Source organism: Phlebotomus papatasi, chromosome 1 (assembly GCF_024763615.1).
Source record: "Phlebotomus papatasi isolate M1 chromosome 1, Ppap_2.1, whole genome shotgun sequence".
NCBI classification, from domain to species: domain Eukaryota; kingdom Metazoa; phylum Arthropoda; class Insecta; order Diptera; family Psychodidae; genus Phlebotomus; species Phlebotomus papatasi.
This window is the reverse complement of record NC_077222.1, coordinates 77,555,126-77,578,163: the sequence shown is the minus strand read 5'-3', so window position 1 is coordinate 77,578,163 and position 23,038 is coordinate 77,555,126. Positions and strand designations below refer to the sequence as shown.

General features: G+C 34.9%; 2 protein-coding genes across 2 annotated transcripts in view; both read left to right on the top strand.

The window, feature by feature from the left end:
• LOC129804262 (B-cell receptor-associated protein 31) overlaps window positions 1–23,038 on the top strand; it is a 417,963-nt gene that overhangs the window by 174,832 nt on the left and 220,093 nt on the right. The gene's annotated exons all lie outside the window — the stretch shown is intronic.
• LOC129804244 (hemicentin-2-like) overlaps window positions 15,734–23,038 on the top strand; it is a 74,362-nt gene continuing 67,057 nt past the window's right edge. Inside the window, exons 1-2 of the mRNA XM_055851386.1 lie at window positions 15,734–16,137; window positions 17,501–17,592. Coding sequence (XP_055707361.1) covers window positions 17,532–17,592 — 61 coding nt within the window. The 5' untranslated portion in view covers window positions 15,734–16,137; window positions 17,501–17,531. The remainder of the gene's footprint in view (window positions 16,138–17,500; window positions 17,593–23,038) is intronic.

Genomic DNA, 23,038 nt, shown 5'->3' with positions numbered 1-23,038 from the left:
ACATCCTAAAATAAATAAATGTTTAAAAGCAAAATAAATTCATTGATTATTCGAAGATTAAAACCATAATTGTAATTCATTTAATTGCCTGGTCGAAATTACACTCAAAGTGGCCGAAATTTAGCACACTTACACTAACTAATCGACACTCAAAATGAACCATGAGTCGCAGATCTGTTTTACTCCCTGTCATAGTCCAAATATCATTCATATAAAACCTATCCACATTTTGCAATCTTCAGATAAAATATATAAACATTGCAAATAATCTGTCCTGAGAACTTCTACATTAGCATAAATAGTGTTCAGAATTGCGAATTCTAATCCTTATTTAATACGTGCCTTTTGAATCACAATTCATTACAATGGAAAATGGGGATTGTTACTAATAAAAGAGGAATGATACAAACTTCGTGATTCACAATAATAATATTGTGTGCAAAGAGTGTATAAGTTTACGTATTATGCTATGTATAACATTGTCGTCAACAGTAGTGGAGACAAAATTGCACGAAACCACCGAGACTATCAGTATATGTAATCTAACATTCGCGTGTCAAAATCAATTCATTTGAGAATTTATGAGGCGATTGCCTTTGGTGTGTGTATATGTCACTCAATCACTGAAAATTGAGTACCTGGCGCCTGCATAGTAAGGGTGCACTAAACCCAAATTCTGATTTTAGGGTAGTCCTCCCCCCATTATGATCCCCTGTTGTACATTATGGCAAATATAGGCCAAACATTGTATATAGGTCTTTATATCTCGGCTTTGAATTCAACGTGTATCCTGCCACTTTCACATATGATTTCAGTACCACAGAAGGGTGGTAATTGAAGACGGAGAGGAGACTGGGACGGGAGTATTGAAGTGATGAAATTTCAAAAGTACATAGAAAGTACCATTTATACAACAATAGCTGAGAGAAACCTGAGGCGATGAAAGACTCTCTGGTGGTACAGGCTGTTCCAAAATAGGATGGGTGAAAGAGGAGGTGTTCTTGTGCGACAGGACCGCGCATAAACACTCAAGTTTGCTCACTCTACAAAGTTACCTGGAGGATCTTCGCTCCTTCCCAGTGGGATGTAATCTTAAACGAATCTCTTTGCTTTTGAGCTGACTATCGAATGGCTTCTTCGACGTTGAAAATGCCAAAGGTGCCATTCATACACAAACCATTGACAGAGAATGAATAAAAAAAAAAGCTACAATACATCCTTTACGGAGACAATTTGAGAAAAAAAACCTAAAATAAAAGTATATTCTGAGACATTTCAGAAAATAGATATTCATGTGAAGAGGATTCTAACATTAGAAACGCATGAAATACGAAGCTTAGCAAGTTAAACAACAAATTGTCGCTTGTACTAACAATTGTTCTACCAATTTTTTGTATTTTTTTTTAATTTGGAGAGTATTGCATTGCAGTTTAATTATAAAACCGAATTTACCCTGGTATTACAAAAAATTCTAACGCGATTCACATTAAATGTCGCTAGAACATTCAAAAGTTTGTTTTGTGTCCTTGCATTAATTAATATTCAAAATTTGATCTTCATGCTTTTATTGATTAAAAGGTAGATTTGGTAAACAAAAATGGGTTAAAATATTCTAAAGCAAAAAATTGATTTCACATTAAAAGAGGTGACAAAGCGTTCCATACTTTGTTAAATACTCGAACTTATGGCTTTGCTTTCGCATCACTTACCGTTTGCCGGGTTATAACTGATTTAAACCTCAACTCAAAAGATTTCCCGAAAGAACTTAAGAGTAACACAATTAATTTCAAGACTAAAATTAGCTATAGGTTATAAACCGATTCATTACCGATTGGTAAAGAATTGCAACCTGTTCAGAATTGTTAGAAATTCCAAGACCTTTCCCATGAATCCAAACATGACCCCAAGCGATTGAGAACCACGTTCTTTAGAACCTTATCAAACTCTGACCTTGAAAATCTATTATTAGGTAGGGGAGACTGGGGCAAAAAGTCACAAATCGAAAATTTCAAAATTCAATATCTTCCAAGATAAATAAGATAGCGGCTTAAAATTCTTTCCATAGATAGCCTCAATAGGTCTTCTTCAATGTCGTAAGTTTGTTAGAATTTGAACAAGGAATTTAGAAAATAAAAAATATCTAAATTTCTAGCCCTATTTTTGAAATATTTTCCGTGCAAAAGATATCAATTATTAGCTACTTATATTAAATTTGATGCACTTGTGAATATTTCCTAAATTATCTGGATATTCTTTGAATACGAATCCGCTATCTATTTTAGAATTTTACAAAGATTCTTTTCTTAAAAAATCCTTTTATTAAAAACGACCACTTGGGGTAAAAAGTAACAAAAGCTATGGCGCAAAAAGTAACAAAAACCGAAAAAAAATTCTGATGTCCCACGGTGAAAAGAAACGTCATTATCATGTCTCGCCGCTTGTTGTTTGCATTGGTCAAACGATTTCCAGTCTTTTATGTGTTTTTTGTAAAATAGATTAAAATGCGCTTTTCTCGCTCAGATAGAGAAAACCTAGTCCCCGGCGAGTGGCCTTCAAAGTTGAAGCCAATTTCTTACTTTCACATACAAATGCGTATGGGAATTTTTCTGCACTCATGTTCGTTATGCTAAATATTTAAAAAGTGAGAAGGTTTCCCGTATTATAAGATGCCTTTCCGTATGGAGGGACAAATATACTAATTTTTTGTTTAAATAAATTTTTTCCTTGGAGCACTGTGAGCTGAGTCCGAGATCAATTTAGGAATTGGCTTCAAATAGCTCCATATAAAAAGGCCAACTCGCCAGGCGTTTGGAGAAAACGGTGTTTTACAAAGGTGTAGAAGAATAAATTTCCTATGAAAATATGTTATCTAGGTATTTTACTTAAATTTACGGAATCCGGTAATAAAACGAATCAAAATGTGATAGTATCTCATGCCTGATACTATTTGCCCCAGCATTTTTGAGAATGATCACAAAATTACCCTTTAGAAAACGGCTCGATAAATATATTTCCTTACAATATAGAAGAACACGACTTTCACAGAGTTGTAGAGCGGTAAATTTCCTATAAAACTGTGCTAATTAGAAATTTTGGAAGTGCTCGGGTAGCTTGTAAAAAAATTAAAATATCCGTTTTGTGACTTTTTGCCCCAGTCTCCCCTATAATACAACAGTATTTTTACTTGTATTTCCATTTGTAAAAATACATTATTTTTTACTATTTATCATCGCTTTTATATGTTTAAATTGACCATCGCAATCTTCAGAAATGTGCAAACCCACCACTATGATCAACTTATTTTTGATATAAAATAAAATGAATGATCTTTTTTCGAAATACATAAATCCTATGGATTGCAGCAATTCATATGCAGAATGAAAAAAAAATAAAAATTAATTTTGCTATATTTTTTCACACCTAGTATTTCGAACAGAGATTTGTAAAGAAACTTTTGGACGATAATGTACATACCTATGAACGGAAAACTCTCCACTTTGAATTATTGAAGATCAACAGTCATTCAATTTGGGGGACTCATTTTATAACCGATTTTATTAAATTTAGATTTTTCAGAATGGTATTGAAATTTCGAATCCATTTGAATCGGTCGCCATCGATAATAATGAATCTGTTTAGTAAAGATAATTGAATATTTTTTTCGGAAATTATTTTTTTTTACTTAATTTTGTTCTTGAGCTAGAGGGCGAATGGTAAAAGATATGGCCTTTCGGTCTTTGATGGCCCTCTATAAGTGGATATTATATCGGACGGTCTTTTTTCCTTTTTTCCCTAACCTCCTTCCATTCCCAGCAAACCCATTTTTTGGCGAAAACGGCTATATCGATATCTTTTATTTTCGGACATGTTTTAAAGGTAGCTTTTAGGCAAACATTTCGTCCAAATATACTTATGACCGTAAAATTCGCCATTTTGAATTATCTAAGGTCAAAATTTGGTTAAATTTGGATTTAATAGGAAAGGTATTGAAATTTCGAACCCGGCTGTGTTATGATAATTCCAAATAGTGATCGGTCTAAGTCAATTAGAAGAATTGGTCTAAGTAATCGTAATTGATTTATTTTTTTCGATTATCCGTTTTTGTTTTTACGTTAGCATGCTACTAATGTCGAAACCCTTCTAAAATGCACACTCGGTATCCAAATTTCCTAGTTCAGTTTTTATCCGATTTGTGAATCAATTTAATCGATAATAAACCGTTATACACTCAAAATCATTAGTAAAGTTAATTCTCAGATAGCTCTATCACATGAGTTCGAGCATTCCGCAAAGCTGGGACGTCTTGCCATCTCTTTTATATGAAAAGCGCAATCCACCTAGTAAATTTCACTATTATTCTTAAAATCATTCACTGTTAACGCAAATTAAGATAATTTTTAATGAACACTTAACAGTTTTGTTAAAAGAATCGAAGGAAGAATTTGTATGTAAACTGCTTGATTGAACACGAAGTGATCTGTCATATTTTTCGTAAAATTTGCGTAACACAAATAATACTTTAATTACAACATTTTAATTCAAATTATGTTTAAAATTGAATGGATTTTGTATTAGTATATTCTTAAAACAATAAATATATAGAACCAAATCTTCATTCATTAAGAACTCGGCGAATGTTTCATAACTTCAATCAGTTGGGATTACAATGTCCGGTGATTCACTCAAAATGTCCGATATTAAAAACTGACCAAAATTTCCCACAATATTGCCCTAACTGGATTTGAAAAGAGATATCTCAATATTTTTCGCAATATTAAATTCTGATAAATAATTATGAAACAAATTAACATTATTTTCTTAAATATTTCTTTTAATTTTACGCGTGAAAAAAATTAGAAATTAAACAATAGCGCTTTCTTAATTAATGTAGTTTGTAAAGCCACACAAAAAACAAAATATTTTCAAAGATACAGCAAATATTCGTAAACTAGGCAAAATATTATAGGAATTATACCAACCATTCCTTATCGAAGAACTAAACTTCGAATTATTTTGCTCTCCCTAATTCGTCCTTGACATCCCCATATAATGAATATTCTGACCACGATTTGGACATAAATTCTCTCACGAGGATCTCCGCAATTGGCTACCCTTTCGTCAGTGAGCTTTGGGCGGATATTGGCATAAATAAAGTGCACAATCGAAAAATTATGTACTAGAAACGAATTAGTGTGCCAAAAACGTCCACATCTCCACTTTATACAAGGAGCCAATTCAAAGTTTTGGAGTGCTCTTGTGCAAGCATTGGTGGAAAGTTTAGGGAATGAGATTGGCACTGAAGTGGTGGAATTTGAAGTGTACATGAGGGATTGAATGTTCCTTCACCTCTGCCGTGACAAATTTGTTTACTTAATGGTCAGAGTTTGTCAGCTGAATTTAGGGCAGGGGTTACATTCATCTGATTGAGATTCATCATGGTATGCACAGCACTGAGGATGAGATACAGTGAAGTCCTGGTAATACGAAGAAGTACCAAAACGAGGCCTTTCATTACATTCTAGATGAGTCCCTCGTTATTTCAAGCGAATGTTAGGAGGGTGAGTGCTTATCACGTACCCTCGTAAATTCATCATTAGAATCGTCATTGAGACACATCATAGAGTGGAGAAAATATAGTATACAATAGCAGACAAGAGGGCTCACATGGGAGCCTCATAAAATAATGATAAAACACGAAGTGCATCTTCAGTCACGTTTCCGGCCGCAGTTATTCCAAGTGTTATTTTCGTATGCACAAGAATGTGAAAATTCACTGGTGTGGTACCATTAAAATCAATATTTGACACTTTTATGTATCCGAAATACCACAAAATGCAATATTGGGAGATAGAGAAAGGGGCCATTTCATATTGAATTGCACACAAATACAATAGTAAATTTTATTTTTGTTATTTTTCCCGCCAAAGTCATTGAGAATTTAATGTTTATTTTATTCCAAACACCAAGCATCAGCTAGATACTTTATAGGTTAGTCGATTTGAGTGAATGGCAGGGAGCTTTTATTTCAATCAAAATCAATTTAATTTTGCACAATAACTTTCACGCGGAAATAGTAGAAAGAGAGAGAAGGGAAATTCCCTCATGCCGCTCAAATGTGGGAAGATATATATGCCTTCATCATTTGCCCACAGAATTGTTTTGTGTCTTTGGCTATAAACAAGCTTATATACAAATTTTGTAATCCAGAATTTCCAATTAAAGTTTCCCCACAGACCCCATTTTGCAAAGTTTCAGAATATGTTGGTGTACCAGAGTGCATATAGAAATCTGAGCATCACCAATGGGAATTGAATCTATGTACATACCTTATGTCCACTTTTTTGCAAAAACGACCACAGCTCCATGCCAAACTTCAATGCATCCCGTGTGAATGTCGGAAGCAAGAGTTGAGTACTTTCTGTCACTTAAGAGACGACCTATAAAGTAATTTTACTTTTTTTTTTACATATGCTAAAATACATAGACCACTTCTATCTACAAAGTACTTCCTCACTTATCAATTCCCCAGACAAATATCCAGGAAAAGAAAATTCTACCTAAGTAACTACGATTCTTGCCAAGTAACATTTTTTTTGTAAATTCTCACGAAATAGATACAACTATTTTATTTATAGTAATAGCAATAATAGCAATATAGGAATATGAATCGGTTTTGAATTGGACCCAAAGGCGATTGAAAGACAAAGAGCACAATTCACTCTAGTAGCTCTGGTTCGAATTCACGTAATCGACTTGAAATTAAAACCTTCCTTAATCTTCTCTTTAAATGTATCGATACATATTTTAGAGGCAGAATGAATGCAAATTGAACACATCTTGCGGATATAAGACTCCTGAAAATGAGACCTGTAATGTATTCAAAAATTCTATGGGGATGCAAGCCTTAAATTTAATTGTCATAAAAATAATTTTAAAAAGGGGTGGCAAAGCGCTTTGCGAAATGGCGCAAAGGCTTTGCGAAATGCTCGAACTTGTGACTTAAATGCTATACCGCAAAAGTACTTTCGCATCATTTACCGTTTACCGGTTCTCAACCGATTTGAACCGATTCATAAATCTCTCAAAAAATCCCCCAAAACAGTTTGAAAAGTAATAGGATTGATTTTAAGATAAAAATTTTTTATCGGTTATAAACTGGTTCATTACCGATTCAAAACCGATTGGAACCGGTTTAGTTTTGTTAGAAGGTCCAAGACCTCTCCAACGACGCCAAACATGACCCCATTTGATTAATAAATGCGCACTGTAGTGTTTTTCAACCTTTGACCTTGAAAAACCGTTATTAGGAATGGTTCAACGGTGTTTTCGTATATGGACGAAATGTTCGCCTCGATAATCTCTAAAACATATCCAAAAATAAAAAAATCGCACGACGCGTTTTCGAGCAATCCCAAAAAACACATAGTTTTTAAGGGGAAGGCGAGGGGTGGGAAGAAACTGAGGGGCATGTTAACGATCCTTGGGTCGACTTATAGGGGGGTCCCCCAAAGGTCCCAAGTCTCTATCTCTAACCGTTTGGCCTCTAGAGCTAGAGTTCGAATCTCCTTTAGGGCACCAGGATTTTTTTTTGGTATTAAAGGTATTCGAATTGCATCCAGTAATCTTAATTGCACTTGATTCCACGGGGCATGGGACTGACAATCTCATCCCTGCATAAGAAAAAGTAATAATGGATATTACGAACTCTCATTGCGGGAAGGTTTAAGTGGCTTGTTCCTCTATGGAACGTTATGCCACCATTATTATTATTTATTACGCGCAAAAAAATCTATAGCCATTATGTCAATTGTGGGATTATGTTAAAAAATCGTTTTCTGGATGAATTAAAATCATATTTATATGCTTCTTCCTGAATGTTTACATACATTATCTTTTGTGTGCCCGAAGTGTACCTTATGGAAGGCCATCTGCTTTTTATAGAACGCCGAAAGTAACCTTATAGAAGACAGCTTTCATTTTTGTTTTTATGCAACCGAAGACCTTAATCGGGAAGGCTCTTTTATGTATTCAATTCCCCAGAGGTATTAACGGTCCTTCTGGATCCCGTTTCCACGATGAAGTATCAGACCACCTAAATAACCTTATGATCGCATAAAATTAAAAGGAAGTACATATATTACCACTAAGACTTGTGCGAAAGTGCGGGAATTTGATTCAAAGTACAATTTAATCTTGCATATATTTCGTTAGTTTTGAAAACTCGTTCGAATTTGGGAGGTGAGAAATGTCAAAAATACCCCCCGAGCGTTCGAATTTAAAAGACTCTACTGTATATATATAGTACACTTACCTTAAATCAATTCACGTAACTGTTTTCAAAGTCGAAAGTTAAGCATCTCTAAACAACTACATTTATAATTTCGACACGTTTAAATTCGATAAAAAATTTAAATTCCTAAAACGCTATCCTGCTCTAAAGAGTGTTGGACATTGAAATATTATGTGTATTACAAATTCTCGAACTAAAAACATCTAAACACTTCTTAAGTCATCGAAATATTTATCTATCTAGGGTAAATTAAGCTAATTCAAAACCTGCCCTAAATGGAAATTTTTCGCTACTCCAAAAGGAAACATCACTGTTTTCATGGTAGATACAGTACTAAATTACTATATTTATATATTTTCTATACCACAGTTTCATTATTTAATTAATTTTGCTCCAAATAAAGCGAAAATCCATTCATATTCACAAATTTTAATTTGTTAATTTCTCAGAAAAATTAAAGGTACATCTTTTCGCCATCGAATTTTTCAACGATTGACTATGTTTTTCAATGAGAAATACAATAAGGTGACTGTTGTTTATTAGTTTTGTTTAACATTTATGTCAATTTCTGGCTAATTTTAGTTAAATTAGGTGCTAATCTTTATTGTTAATGGTACGTGCAGTTTTCAAATTAAATAATTACCTTATATCGTGAACAAAAAGAGTTTTTCTGAAGTGTCTGCAAATGCTTCAACAAGAAACCCCGGAAATATTATTTTTGGAGAGATTTTCTTATTGTTTTACGTGGGAAAGGTGAAAAGACCACGAATAAGAACAAATCCTGCACTCAGGAGCAACTTAACAAGGTTTTGGAAGCCTTACGTCGCGGTTTGTCTCCAATTAGCAACTTTCCTTTGTCTCCATTTCAATTAATTTGCTTCTAATAGAAGTATTTTACACTCGCGTATTTTTCTTGTATTTAAAAAGTTTTCAAATTATATCTAAAGAATTTTCACTAAACAGTAACATTCTAGAAGAGACAAGGAGCAAATTTATGTAATTCTCTTCTGAAAAAATTATGAACTTAATGCGTTGAATCTTCTGTCAAAGTTAATGTGTCTGGAAAAGGTTTTGAATTAGGACATTTACCCTAATATGTATTTATTCTTCATCTTGATAATCCAAAGCTTTTTTCCCAAATTATATGCACAGAAAAAAATAATTTTCGCGCCAATTCTAGCCTTATCTCCACAAAATCTGGCTAAACAAATACATTGGATGTATTTTTGGAGTATGTGAGTTACACATTTTCAAGCATTCCATAAAGCCGGGATTCCGTGCTAATCTATTTTTTAGTGAATGCGTAAAAGAATTTATCATAAAAATAATGTACCGGAAATAATTAATTTTTGTGAATTTGTCGCAAAATAAATTATATTGCATCAGTAATTAACGAGAATAAAATCAAATTGTGACCACTTCTGGTTATGGCATTGGGCACATCGCTTGTGTACAATAAGTGCATGACACTTTTTCACCACAATTCAATGTACAACACAATGAGCACGACAGCAACAGATTAATTCAGAATCAGTGCATATTGTCTCGATCATTTCGATGGATGGAGCCAAAGCAAAGAGAAGTCAGCTCTGTGCTTGCGGTTTCATCTTATGTGATTCTGAAAATCTGCCACTGGAGCCACGTTTTCGAGATTACTCAAAATTCAGGGCCACTGTACCTCCTATAAATCTCCAAAGGGGAGAGATTAATTGCCCGATTATCTCGAGATTTTTTTTTCTAGTTTGAATAATAAGGGATTTGTGCTCCAGCGCTAACAATTGCATATGCTACAAGCAAGAAATAGTCCTCAGGATTTCTCTCATATATATGATCTCACCACGAACTATGCTGAATGAATTTATTTCATTTTAATTAAGTGTTGAGACTGAAACTGCTGCCATAGTTCAGAGGTTAATTTATCACTCGGAAAATTTAATTGTGAGCATACATAAATTACCAGTACTTGCATTATATAGCCTTACTGTAATGCCATGCACTCTCGGTGTCATTTTTGGTCGCATTTGCTGATGCTTACACTGCAATCAAAATGCACTTACCATTACTCGTCAATTAAATTGAATTTAATCATATTATTAAGGTGATATGTGTTGAAAATAGAGTAAGTCAGGCAAGGATAAGATAAAGAGATTTTAGTGGAATTATTCATACACCGACAGGTGACATTATTTTGAGATGAGCATCATGTGAATTGAAAGCAAAGATTGTTAGTGTATCAAGGTGATTTGTGGAGGATCGTTGTATATTTATGCAAGAGCACTCTGTACTCAAGCACAACTCATCGTTCACATCAACATGTTAATCACTTGCCGGATTTAATGACTTATTATTGATGAATTTGCCCTAAGTTGATAGTTAGAAGCTGCAGCAACAACTGTATCGATGCTTTGGGTGAGACGTTGACAAATTATACAATAGCAAGTTCCGATTTGTCGCTGTATAGGATTCTCCGGATGATTCAATTAACCCGAGACTCTTCCACTTCATCAACGGTAGATAAACAATCTTGGTGCCAATGGTCAATTAAAAAGTAATCCATCATTCCCAAGAAATTACATCAATACACATTTACATTCTCAAACGCTTAGAACCATCCACCAATTTTCACCTGCGGTACATTTAACGGTTTCTGCTGCATAGAGGTTACCACAGAAATCACTGCGAATTCATTATGGTAATCCCCTCAGGTGTCACAATGTGCCATATAAGCGTTGGAATGGGTAGTATACTCACAAGAGCAAAATTCCACTTTGCCATCTCTCCCCCTTTGCACACCTGTCACATTCAGAAATCCATTCTAGATCCCTTTGCAACCAGGTGTAGATTTCCCATGGATGGAACAGAAATCTTTGGCATCATCTCACCTGGATATAGTGTCTCTGTCACCAAAATTCCATCCCAATATAATGACACAGAATAGGAACTGTTGCTGACAAGGTCCAAACTTTTGCCTCATTACAGTGCTTCATATCCGCCTCAAACAGATTCCACTAACTGGTTTTACCCAAACTTACAATTAATACGATGAAGTACCCAGAGAGTCCCTTGACAAAGCTGTCATGGACATACGGTTTCTGTTAGCTTATAGTTGTTTCCAGTAACCTACATAACAACATGAGGAAATGAGGTAGGGGAAAGGCTCATAATTTTGTCCAGTTTCTTATTTTGGACACTTTGATGATAAAATTGGACACCAAAAATAAATTGATTAAAATGATGAATTTTTATTCCAATATTTGATTAATAATGAATTCTATCTAAATATTTGTTCTTTTTGGAAGATTTTAACACTAAATACGGTAAATTTTGAATATTATTTGAGTTAAAATTGCTTTGTTGAAAATTCAGTGTGAGCAATTGCTTACGAGAAATATGACTGAACCTCGTGTTTACTTCAGTCTTATTTAGCTGTGGTGAAGTACTAACAATGTTTCTTCGCTTTTTTGAGTGATATTATTGAATATTCATTGAAAATTGTGTTGATTCACATTAATGGTGATTTGTACATTTGACCTGAAGTGAGATTTGCCTTGTGAATTAGATTTTTCGTGTGAAAAATGGGAAATTTTTTAAGACATTTACCAGTGAGGTGATGGTTCTTACTTTGGACAGGTGTTTTTCTCTCGAAATTTCGTGAAGTTATAGATTTTGTGATGAATAGGTTAGACAAATGCCTATAGAGACAAAGGAGCATTACCCTATTGGGTATTACCCTTGTAAACAAGTAAAGGAATAAAATACCGGTAATATTCAAGTTAGTAACATCGAAAATTCTTCCACGTCTTTAAAAAAATTGTAACACAGTAGATTAACTTTAAGTAATAATATTGAAAACCTTCCCCATCTTTAAGTACATCTTTTAGATATGTAAATATATGTACATTTTTACAAATACATGAGCATTTCTTTTAAATATAAATTGCAAAATGCTTAATATAAAAGTAGCTCACATCATTGAATTATATAACCTCTAAAACTAAGTTTAGTAACTAATTTACTAAACTTCTTAGTCGCACAAAGTAGACATCAATTTCCTTTACCTAATCCTTTACTACCAAATTTTCATACCAAATTTTCTCTAATCAGCATTTGCTCTAACTTCTTTTGCTCACTTGCGTGGGCTTTTGCAGCAAAATTGTAATATTTCTCAATTAAACGTTCATATAGTTTTCAAAATATCCAATGAAATATTTTTATGAACAGTTAAAAAGTCAAAATTTTTGGAACTCCCATTATTGAAAAGAAAATTATTTTTAAATAAAAATGTTTTCTATTGATAAAAATAAAAATTTAAATAATATTTAACACATAGGCATAGTAGTACTCAGCATGTTTTTTATTTTCTTTTTGTTTTTCAAAAAAATATTTTTTTTGTTTTGTAATCCAGTAGTTAGGGGAAAGTCGTCTGCCTTCAAACGAAAAATGGAGTTTCAAATTTAAGATTTTTTTCTGAAGAATCCACAAAATGGATTTTATTTTCTACTACACCAAAAAATTCTCTTGTTCATTCAGCGTATATGCTTACCTCATTTAGCACTCGCAAGTCGTCAGTTTTTCCTTCTGAGGAAATTAAAAAAGTGATGTCGATTTGTATGAAGGCAGCTGGCATAGTCTGCCTTTAAACGCGAGGCAGCTGCCTTTAAATGTTTTTTTTTTCACTGAGAATATTGAATCAATAAAACTAAATGGGCTATAAATGATTAGGTTGAAGCCTAACGCACTCACTAAAATCATCACTGCAGTCAAAAGACATTAAACAATAACTTTTCTTCACATTTTTCTGAAGCGCTGTTTTGCACTTGAAAATATGGAAGAAAAAGCCATTGAAGTTGATAAATTGTCAACTTGAAACATCCCGGCCAGAGCAAGATAGCAGGTTATAAGTACTTGTATGACGTTCGTCAGAGAAAAGTAGGAGTTCGATTTCACATGTTTTGATGTATGGAAAGATAGGATTTAAAGGCACACGACATTAGCATTTAAAGGCTGCTGCAGGGTGATATTTTCAAATTTTTGCCACCCACAAAAATTGTGTCATCTGAACCAAAATGTATTAACAGAAATATTAAGCCTGATTAACCTTCTATGTGTCACAATGAAAGATTTATTTGTAAAATGATTTTTACTAGGAAAAATCACATGATTTGTGGAACATCAAAATTACAGTTTAGAGCTCATTTTCATTTTTTTTATCTAGCATCTAGGAAATAGGAGCTAGGCTCTCAATTTTTTGATGATTTGTGAGGATTATGGATAGCTACCTAATAGTTAATAGAATATAATTTATGCTTTTGAGAACAACGAAAAAATCGCAACATTTGAAGGCTGCTGCATTTAAAGGCACACGACTTTCCCCTACACCTCGTTTGGGATGTCGAAGGAAGCGTCGATCTTTAGCAAGCAAAATATGATCCATTTTTATCGTGACCCAGATGATCTGGTCCTTAAAAACGTTCTCTATTTACCCCTTTCACGACCTTTCTTTAAAGAACCGAGAAAGTTTAGCTTATATCGACACAGTTCAAAAGAAGTTATTTGTACCTAAACGAATCTTATTTCGTACAATAAGCTTTTTAAGATCAAGCAAGTTTTGTAAAACCAAAATTTAAGTCCCCTTTCCTTCTCAAACGTTTTGCATCTGCCTATCCCACTCTCTCATACTCAAAATTATATTGAAATAAATTAAATTTATTATTACATTCGAAAAAGGAATAAGAGTATGGAAAAGTAAGATATATATTTTCAAAATGTTTAAGAAAGAAGCAGATGTAAATTTTGATGTAATGAAAGTTAACTAATCTTAAAGCTGTACCAGAAACGTAAAAAAATTAATATAGGGGAAAGTGCGCATGCTTTGCACGGTCTTAAGTTTGACTAAATTTTTCCTATGTTTCTAAATAAATACGACTCCGCAATATATTTTAAAAACAGGACACTTTCCCAAGTTTTTAAAATTTGAGTGCGATTAGTCACATTTATTGAAAAACATAGAGAAAATTTAGTCATTATAAAACTTGGGACCGTGTAAAGCATGGACACTTTCCCCTACTAAAATATTTTTCATAGAAATATCGTCAATCTTAAAAGTCTATTTAAATATTCTAAGCTCAAACATTTTATTTCTGATTTGAGATATTTTTCAAAAGATATACCATGAGATAAGTACGTATTTTTTCAGGAAGGTGATGAATTTTCCTGTCACGTTTGGACGAAATGTTTGCCTGGACTACCTCTACAACACATCCAAAAATCATTGAAAAAGCTTGGGCAAATTTTGAGAAAAATCAAAAAAAAAAAAACATAACATTTAGGGGATGGCGGGGGGATAGAGGAAAATGGAAAAAGACGTCTAGAAATATTGTTTTTTTTTAATGGGGATTATCGAAGACCGGAAGTTGATGTCTTTTACCGTTTGAGTAAAATGTATGTTAACATAATATTCATTACATTGATTTTGAAGTAATACTTTTCATAAAACTTTCTTCAAATTTTTTCCGTAACAGGCTATTGTAAAAAGACCGTAGGATTTTCATTAGCACAATTTTCTTTGCATTGAGTTTGAAACTTTTTGAGTAAATATTTGTGGTACAGAGAGTACGAACAGGAAATAAAATGCATATTTGGCGTATGGCCGTCAAATTAGGTACAAAGTTACAAACGTAGACAATAAACTCGTTAGCCCTTTGGCAATGTAGAAACTTAAGCTTCAAAAGAGCGTAACTTGGAAGTTAGATGGAAGAAAGTTCTGAACAAGAAGCCGTGATTGCAATGATCCCGCTAATGATCTTGCTAGAGAATTGTTTCTCCCTTTCTACCGTCTTTAGATTAATTTATCCCTTGAAGTGCAAAAGTCGTTGTCGCACATCTCGAGTTTGAACTATATTTTAGAAGTGCATCAAAACTTCATACATGTAGACAAAAACGGAAGAGAGACAGTGACCGATAATACCACATCAATCTGAATTAGATTTCTAAAAGATGAATGAAGAATTTCTTGAATAGGTCGGAATGAAAATTTGCATGAAGAATGAAAGATTCAAACTCAGTGGTACAGACAATAGAATACCGGAATTAGCATATGAAAAGGATTAAAGTAGATATATCTTCAAACTTTCCGTTTGAGTCGTCCACTTCAATTATAGGTAAAACTCTCTAATTTCAAGAGACTTCTGCGAAGGATTGTCGGTGTAACCCAAGACCGAAATACTGCATGAGCTTCCTGACCTACAATCCGCGAGATATTTCGCGCCCTCGGTCATTTTGGAAGGAGGCAGGGGAAGCGCACGCGTGACGACTGCTCCACCTTCGCACCCCCAAACTGACTTCCCCTAAAAATGTCGGAGATGTATCCTTACGTAACAATTTCCCCTGTTTGGCGTGCGCATCCTGCCACGATGGATACTCCATGGAAAGTCTCATTGCTTCAGACGAGTGTTCGCCGTCCTCGCAATCGCATCGCCCGCATCATAGGAAGTCGTCAATTCGGAAATCGTGTTTGCCGCGAGTGAAGATCCGTTGGAGTGATTAATAGGCCGCGTTCGAGGAAGCCAAGTGCGTGCAAATCTCTGTGAATCGTGCCAATTGTCTGGGCATCCGGGCTGAGATAAATGGTTCTGCAGGTCGCTTAGTTGTAAGTCAATCAGTCGCCTTTGGCACTTAGACTGGCGTGTGAGTGAAGCCGGAAAGGGTGTAATTTAGTATCCTCCGGCAGTATATTTCGGGAAGTGATAAGTGTTAATGACGCTCTGGGTTTAGCCGACAAAAAGAAAATTGTCGTGAAGTTTGTGTAGACTTGTGGGCCACGTTGGCCAATTATGGAAAAGTAGAAGGTGACCATAAAAAGCCATGCAACAAGATCTCAATAACCCGAGGCGTTCAGATTCCGTAGAAGTCAAAATTAAGTTGATGAAATAGGCGGTTCACAGATCAAGAGTCATAATAAAATCCCTCAATATAGAAGGGTTGAAAGTCTTTTAAATGAACCTCGAAACTCGTTTTGTGATTTTTTTCTTCACATGAAATGTTTGGAATTAATACCCGTATTAAAATCGTCCAGTTTTCGATTATATAAAAATGTTTAATTTGCGCCCGAGCTAGTCAATCTCTTCGTCTTATTGACGATAACACAAAAGAAAAGATTCAGACTTGATTAGCTCTCTGCGATAGTAGAAAAAAACAGAAATGTGTTGCATTCGTGTTGGATCATCCATTTCCCTACCAAATATTCCGCATACAAATTACCTCATCAGGCGGAAAATAATTTACGAATGCTAATGAATTCTGAAAAAGCTCTCGCCTCAGCTTTCAGAAATATGCAAAAGAAGTCATCTGCTTTCTATCATTTTGCATTTAGACAACACAAAGTGTTTCAATCATTTCTCCCAAATTTGAATTTGGACAAAACTTATTGATCCAAATCTACTCGGATTTTAGATTCTGAAGTACCCCTTTAGACGCCTTGAATAAGTCGACAAAATTTATTTCTAAATATTATTGAAAATTTTCAAAACTCGTTGAGATGGTTGTCACAAAACCATTTGCAGCTTCCGAAAATAAGCAAGAAAATAAATTTCATGAAAATGTGACTAGTTCTACTAACCTACTTTCCCATATGCCCTATCCCAAAATATTCGCATGTAGTCCTGGCGTCTTGCAAACGTTCGGAAGAGAATTTACACGTTTAATTAGTTAGTAATTATTGTCCGCAAATCAGTATCGGCTGTTACTTGTTCTCTTGCAAATTGAAGAGAACAAATAAGTGAAAATACGAGCAAGCTAGTAAACAAAAAATAATAATTTCGCATAACGGATAAAAAGTGCAGTATTTGAATACGATGTTCCCAATTCTTCCGCCACTTTTATCCTCAACTTTCCTTACGTTCACCTTTTCAAACATCGCATTTCAAACACGATCCTTAGAGGAATTCTTGAATATTTGTCGCTAAACTTCTCACAGAAAATTCCAAATGCAAATATTACTATTTCTCCATTTAGCCTCTCTTCCACGCCACATTTCTTTGATGTTTGATCTCCAGTTCCCGCACCAACAACATTATTTGCTTGTAACTAAATTCTGCGAATTCCACAAAAAGGAAGACTCCGTAGACGCCTCGGGCTAATGAATTATGCGTGAATCTCTGATTTGGGATCGTCGCTGCAAGAGGATAGAATTAAGGGACATTCTGCTTTCAGGATCAATTGCCGAAGGGGAATCACCTGCACAATGACTCATCTCATGTTCCGACGCGGAGGAATTTTCACAGTCATCCTCGTCTTTTGCCATGGTGAGTTTTCAAATCCTTTAAGTCTGGACGTTTACTGGTTTCTCAAGAGTCCTATATAGAAATCCTTTTGGGACATATAAAGTTACACTTCCAAAGGAGATAAATGTAAATGGATTTTTGCGATGAGATTGGAAAATAAATTGAAGTGAATTCGAAATCGATTTTGCGCGCATTCCCGCCTCTCGATGAGTAAACAACTTACAAGGAATGCAAATCACCTTCCAATAAATTCCATTCGATTCGATTGAGATTTACAAATTCAGAAATTATTCGCGCAGAAGTTCGATTTATTTTCCATTTTTATGAAAATTGCAAATTTTCAGATGGCATTAAGCTCCGTGGGAATTTCAAAAATTATTTCAGGTTTCAAAAAAGCCGCTTCAGTTGAATTTAATCTTATTCTGCAAATTAATAGACAATTTCCTAAGATTTCTTTTTAAATCTCTTCCACTAGAATTATTTTCTTTACATTTATTTCCAAACAAATTTGAAGAGTGAAATTCAATTTTCACTCTCATGATTTTGGTGTACCATTTTGGCTCATCAATTGAAATGTTTCTCTCTCTAACTGATTTCCTCTGAACGTGTGTTCCTGCACAGAAAAAGATTCTTTTCCGCAAAACAAAGTCACTTCTTTGTGGGATTCTTAGAGCTGAACTTTGAGATTGAAAAGTTTCCTGTTGATTTCGTGTTAAAGAAAGCTTTGAAGTGTTGCACATCGTTTATCGTAGGGGATGAGGATATCGACAAGGCATAAGGGGTAACAATGATATGGGTGGAGTGAAACTCAAAGTGTAGAAGAGGGTTGTAGGTGATTCAATAAAAATCCCTCACTCGTCCCTAATTGGAGTCATTTGCCCTAAACTCCAGCTCTGGATGCTGCTGTTGTTCTTGTATCTCCAGGTACGCCCCCTAAACGTGGTTGTTGGTTCTGGAAAAGTTCCTTGTTCCAGACAAATTCTCTCCTCCCCACAGAAAGAATTCCCAAACAAAACACATTTGCAAAATGAGGAACATCGAATTGGCTTATGGGGCTTGTGGACATCATTGTTCCTGTCCGAAGCACTCAGAGCATCCCATTTGCAGGATGAGAAATGCACAGGGTCTTTTGTGACCTTCTCGGATGAAGACAATAAAGCTTTCAAATGAGAGAGACTCGTTCATTGCAGAGCACCTATTGTGCTGCTTTTGCTCATTCTAATTTTATTCTTCCAACAGATTCTCGATGTTGTCCATGTAAACGATCCTCCCCCATTTCCCGCCAAAATCCATTCTGCTCTTTTGCCTTCACGGCTCAAAGATTTCTCCCCGCTCACAGAAAGTAATTAATCCATTGTGTGGTCGAATGAAATCCCTGATGAAATGTATCCTCCAGAGAAATCCGATAGGGGAGGGTGGGGCAGTTTCACCCCTAAATTGCAAAATGGATTTTGGGACCATTTTGCAAAAAGATGATAAACAGAAGTAAAACTTTGTATATTCTGTGAATTACAGTTGTGTTTAGGGTTAATAAAAATAATAACAATCATCCTTTAATTTCATTAGTCTATTGTGGAGAAATTCATTTCACTTGAAAGGCAGAATGCGTGAAAGTCCCCCATTGCGGGGCAATTTCAAGATAAATATGAGGCAATTTTTGAGAAAGATAAAACGTGTTTATAGGAAACTTGCGATACCAGAATTGATTAAAAATACTATTTTGAAGTCTTCTAAGACTCTAAAACCTAAAAATATAATCAAACGAGAACTTTATAACAGAATTTGAACACTAATTGATCATACAGAGAAAAAAAAATATCGCTAAAGATTTCCAAGTCTATTTCTCATTAATTGAGCAGTCTTCTTTGAATTTTTATACGAATGAAATGTCTTTTATAGTGCTAAGCTAATTCTGTACATTGTTGGGTCATTATATCGCTGTAGAACATGTTCTTTTTAGTATAACAGTTTTATTATAGTATTTTAAAGTCTTGAATTTTTATAATACTAAAAACAATTTACAATATCTTGCTGAAAACATTCTGAAAATATATTAAAACAAACAAATTCATCATTTTTAAGCACTTAAAAAAGACTGAAAGATTATTTTTTTAAATCTTTATTATGAACTTTTAGGAAATACTACTTTCCATAATTTCGAACTTTATCGACAAAACAGCTACAAAACGTTTTCAATGATCATTTTAAGTTAATTTTAATTGAAAAAATAAATTGTTAGACACTGGAAACTTCTCAGTGTGCTTGCATGAAACTGCCCCTCACGCACTTTCGAAACTCAAATCAAAATTGTCAGAACCGTCTTAGATTTTATTCAACGCTAAGTGCCTTATAATAAGCATAAAACCACTGGTAATTTAATACAATTATGTTACTTCGATAGATAAGTTCAATAGTTCAGAAATTGTTGAAAATAAAACATTACAAAAAGTTTCATTTTCATGCAGTTTTATAAAATCAATTACAGAATTAAAACGCGAAGCGTCACGAAATTAATTATTTTTATGAACTTGGGTCTCAGTTATCCCTTCAATAACATAAAGGTTTTATCCTATTCCTTTCAAAAGGATAAGAAGAATATGCAAAAAATGAAACTGCCCCGTCGTTAAACTGCCCCACCCTCCCCTATGCCGAACAATTGCCATGAACAAGCCTCTTCCGTTGATAAACTCTGTCAATATTTGGGCAGATTTCCGACGATGAGTAGCATTGTCACTCAAATTCTTGGAAGAAACACTTCCTGCACACAAGGATTTGTGGTCTTAATAGGCAATCGAGAGGGAGATTTTCATAGTATCCCAAATATTAATATAAATTCTGATATATTTGGACGTTGAAAATTTCTAGAATGCAGTTAGAACTTCCTTTCTCAAATCTGATAATTTGCAAGACTCTCATAAATGATTTATATCCTTTGCCACAATTCCAGGAAATTTGCTAGTGGCTAGGAAATTAACCGTTTCTCCGTTCCCAAGTAAGAATTTATGATTTTCATCTCTTCCGTTTGTGGCAAGAGCTTAAGCAAAGGTGAACTAGCCAAATTCTTGAGCTTTGGATCAGATGTTTGAAAATGTAATTGGTTAAATTTACGCTATATTCGTAATTCGTACCCTACTCATTGCTTTTAGCTAAAAAGGATGTTAAGATATGTTAGAAGAAATTGACGTTGATTGTCCCAGAAGCGCCCGAATACTTATTGCCGAGTTCGTCACGCGTTCCATCCGTGGATGTACCGTTGGGTGGCCAAGTGGGTGGCAGGAGATTCCATAAAGTACGTCAGGAGCAGACGTGAACAATATGAATTCATTTCAATGGAGTGCGACTGCAAAGAAGAAACGATTCTCTTCTTGGTGAGATAAAATTCGAGCTTCAGCCGATCTCACCTCCTCGAGTGGGAAATGAAAAATGAAAATGGGGACGCTCCATAAATCATAAATGAAAGAGATAAATTATTGCATCGGCGCGAAACGGTGAAAGAATTGCGCCACGGAAGTCTCTGGAATTAAAAGATGCCATTGAGGTGGTGCACAATTAAAAACACATTATCCTTGGGCGAGTACCACATAGCTCTCTGTTGATGTTGATGCACTATCAGATCGGAGGAGGGAATTGTGATCGTGTGACTGAAAACGTGTCTCTAGGCAATCTTCTCCATCTCTGGCTACATCCTGAGGAGGATTCCGTGTAAGAAACTCCACTCATTCATCTTCCGATTATAAGGATTAAGGTTCATGATGGGATCAGGAGATAGAGCATCAAAGGCGAAATGTTTCTGTGCGAAAAATCTGTGGATGAGGAAGAAGTCTCTTCCAACTTTCAACTAATTAAATTACGTCTGTCTGTCAGTGGGAGCTAGTTATCTGATGGGTTACCCTGAGGCTCATCCGACCGGGAAGTTGATGTCTCAAAGGGCGCACGATGATGGCCTGAATGGTGAGATGTCAGTTACCTGGCACGTCTGGGTCAGTCATAAAGCGCCCTTTATGACTTTTCGATACAGATTTCACATTGAAGCGCGTCCAATTTGTTCAACTCGCCCGAATTTATATCTGCTCCGTGACCCGAATCGCTGCGGCTTCATTGAACCAGCGACTTGGCAGGAGAATGAGGGCATTTCAAGGAACCATGACGAGTAGGACTTATGAGAAGAGAAAGACGCCACACGGTGGCCAATTCGGTGGAGGCGAAGGAGTAAAGAATTAAATGGCAATTAGATTATTTTCTCATCAAATTCCTCAACTTTTCTGCCAATTCAATTTTCTCAAATCGCCACTCATTCCATATCCAATTGGATATGTCCTGGGTGGGAATTCCAGTGAGATTTGATGGCTCCCAAGCGGATAATTTATGCATGATTTTGCGGAAATGACTTCATGACGAATGCTTCAGCGGTTCACGATTGAAAAATATTTCTTTGGAGGCGACAGCGAGTCCCAATCAAAGATTTGACTGAGAAATTCCAAGGCGACCTCTTGAAGTCGCAAGAGTTGGGGAGCAGTTTTATGAGTGAATGATGGCAATAAAAAATTATCAACCCGTGTGGCTTCCTGAGGATTATCTCGAACCATAAAAACTCTTGGAGCCTTGCGAAAAGAAATTTGGCATTTGGCACGAATAAAGGAGGACAAAGAATATTTGAGACAATGACTCAATTCTCTGGGCAAGAAGAGCTTTCCTGCCGTGGTAGAGATTCGCATAATTAATTTAACTGGTGCTAATGTAACGCAAATCTTAAGGTTCTTCATGAATTTTTCCACTCGATTTGCTTTTCATTTCACCAACTTTTGCACGGTTCACGGATTTCTTTCGCAAATCTAAGCCCGATACCTCTGTTATTGCTTGAACTCTATTGGGAGACCAATATAGGTAATCCCTCGATTTATTGATACTTCGAAATTTACACCTTTCACTTTTGAGAATCAAACGATTTAAGAAAAATGCCATTAATCTCTCTGTCTATCTAGGCATCGCCAAAGCTAAAGATAAGAAGATTGTGACTTGGGGTTGTTTTAAAGCAAGATGAATAAAAACAAATAACAAAGTAATAAGGTGAGCCAGATCGGGCTGGTGATGACGTAGATACTTTTTGGCGGTTATGTCAAAAATCAGCTGTTCGTGACTCGCGCCAAAATCTCATGCGAATACATTTCTATAAAATGTTAGAAATATATCGAAATTATTAGTTTAGTTGTTAACAGGAATGACTATTATTATCAATTAAACTAATATTTGATGTTGTTTCTGTTTTTCTCATACTTTTTTGCCACAAAATTCCACTGGGCAAAAATTATTTCCACGAAACCCGGCAGACCATACACCATATAAGCAAATAGCAAATGTGTCAGAACATTCAATACTAATATAATGTTCTTTGGAAAAAACTCAATAAGTAAAATAACTCAGAATTCAAAATATAAATCACGTAGAATACCAAATTGATATAAAATGT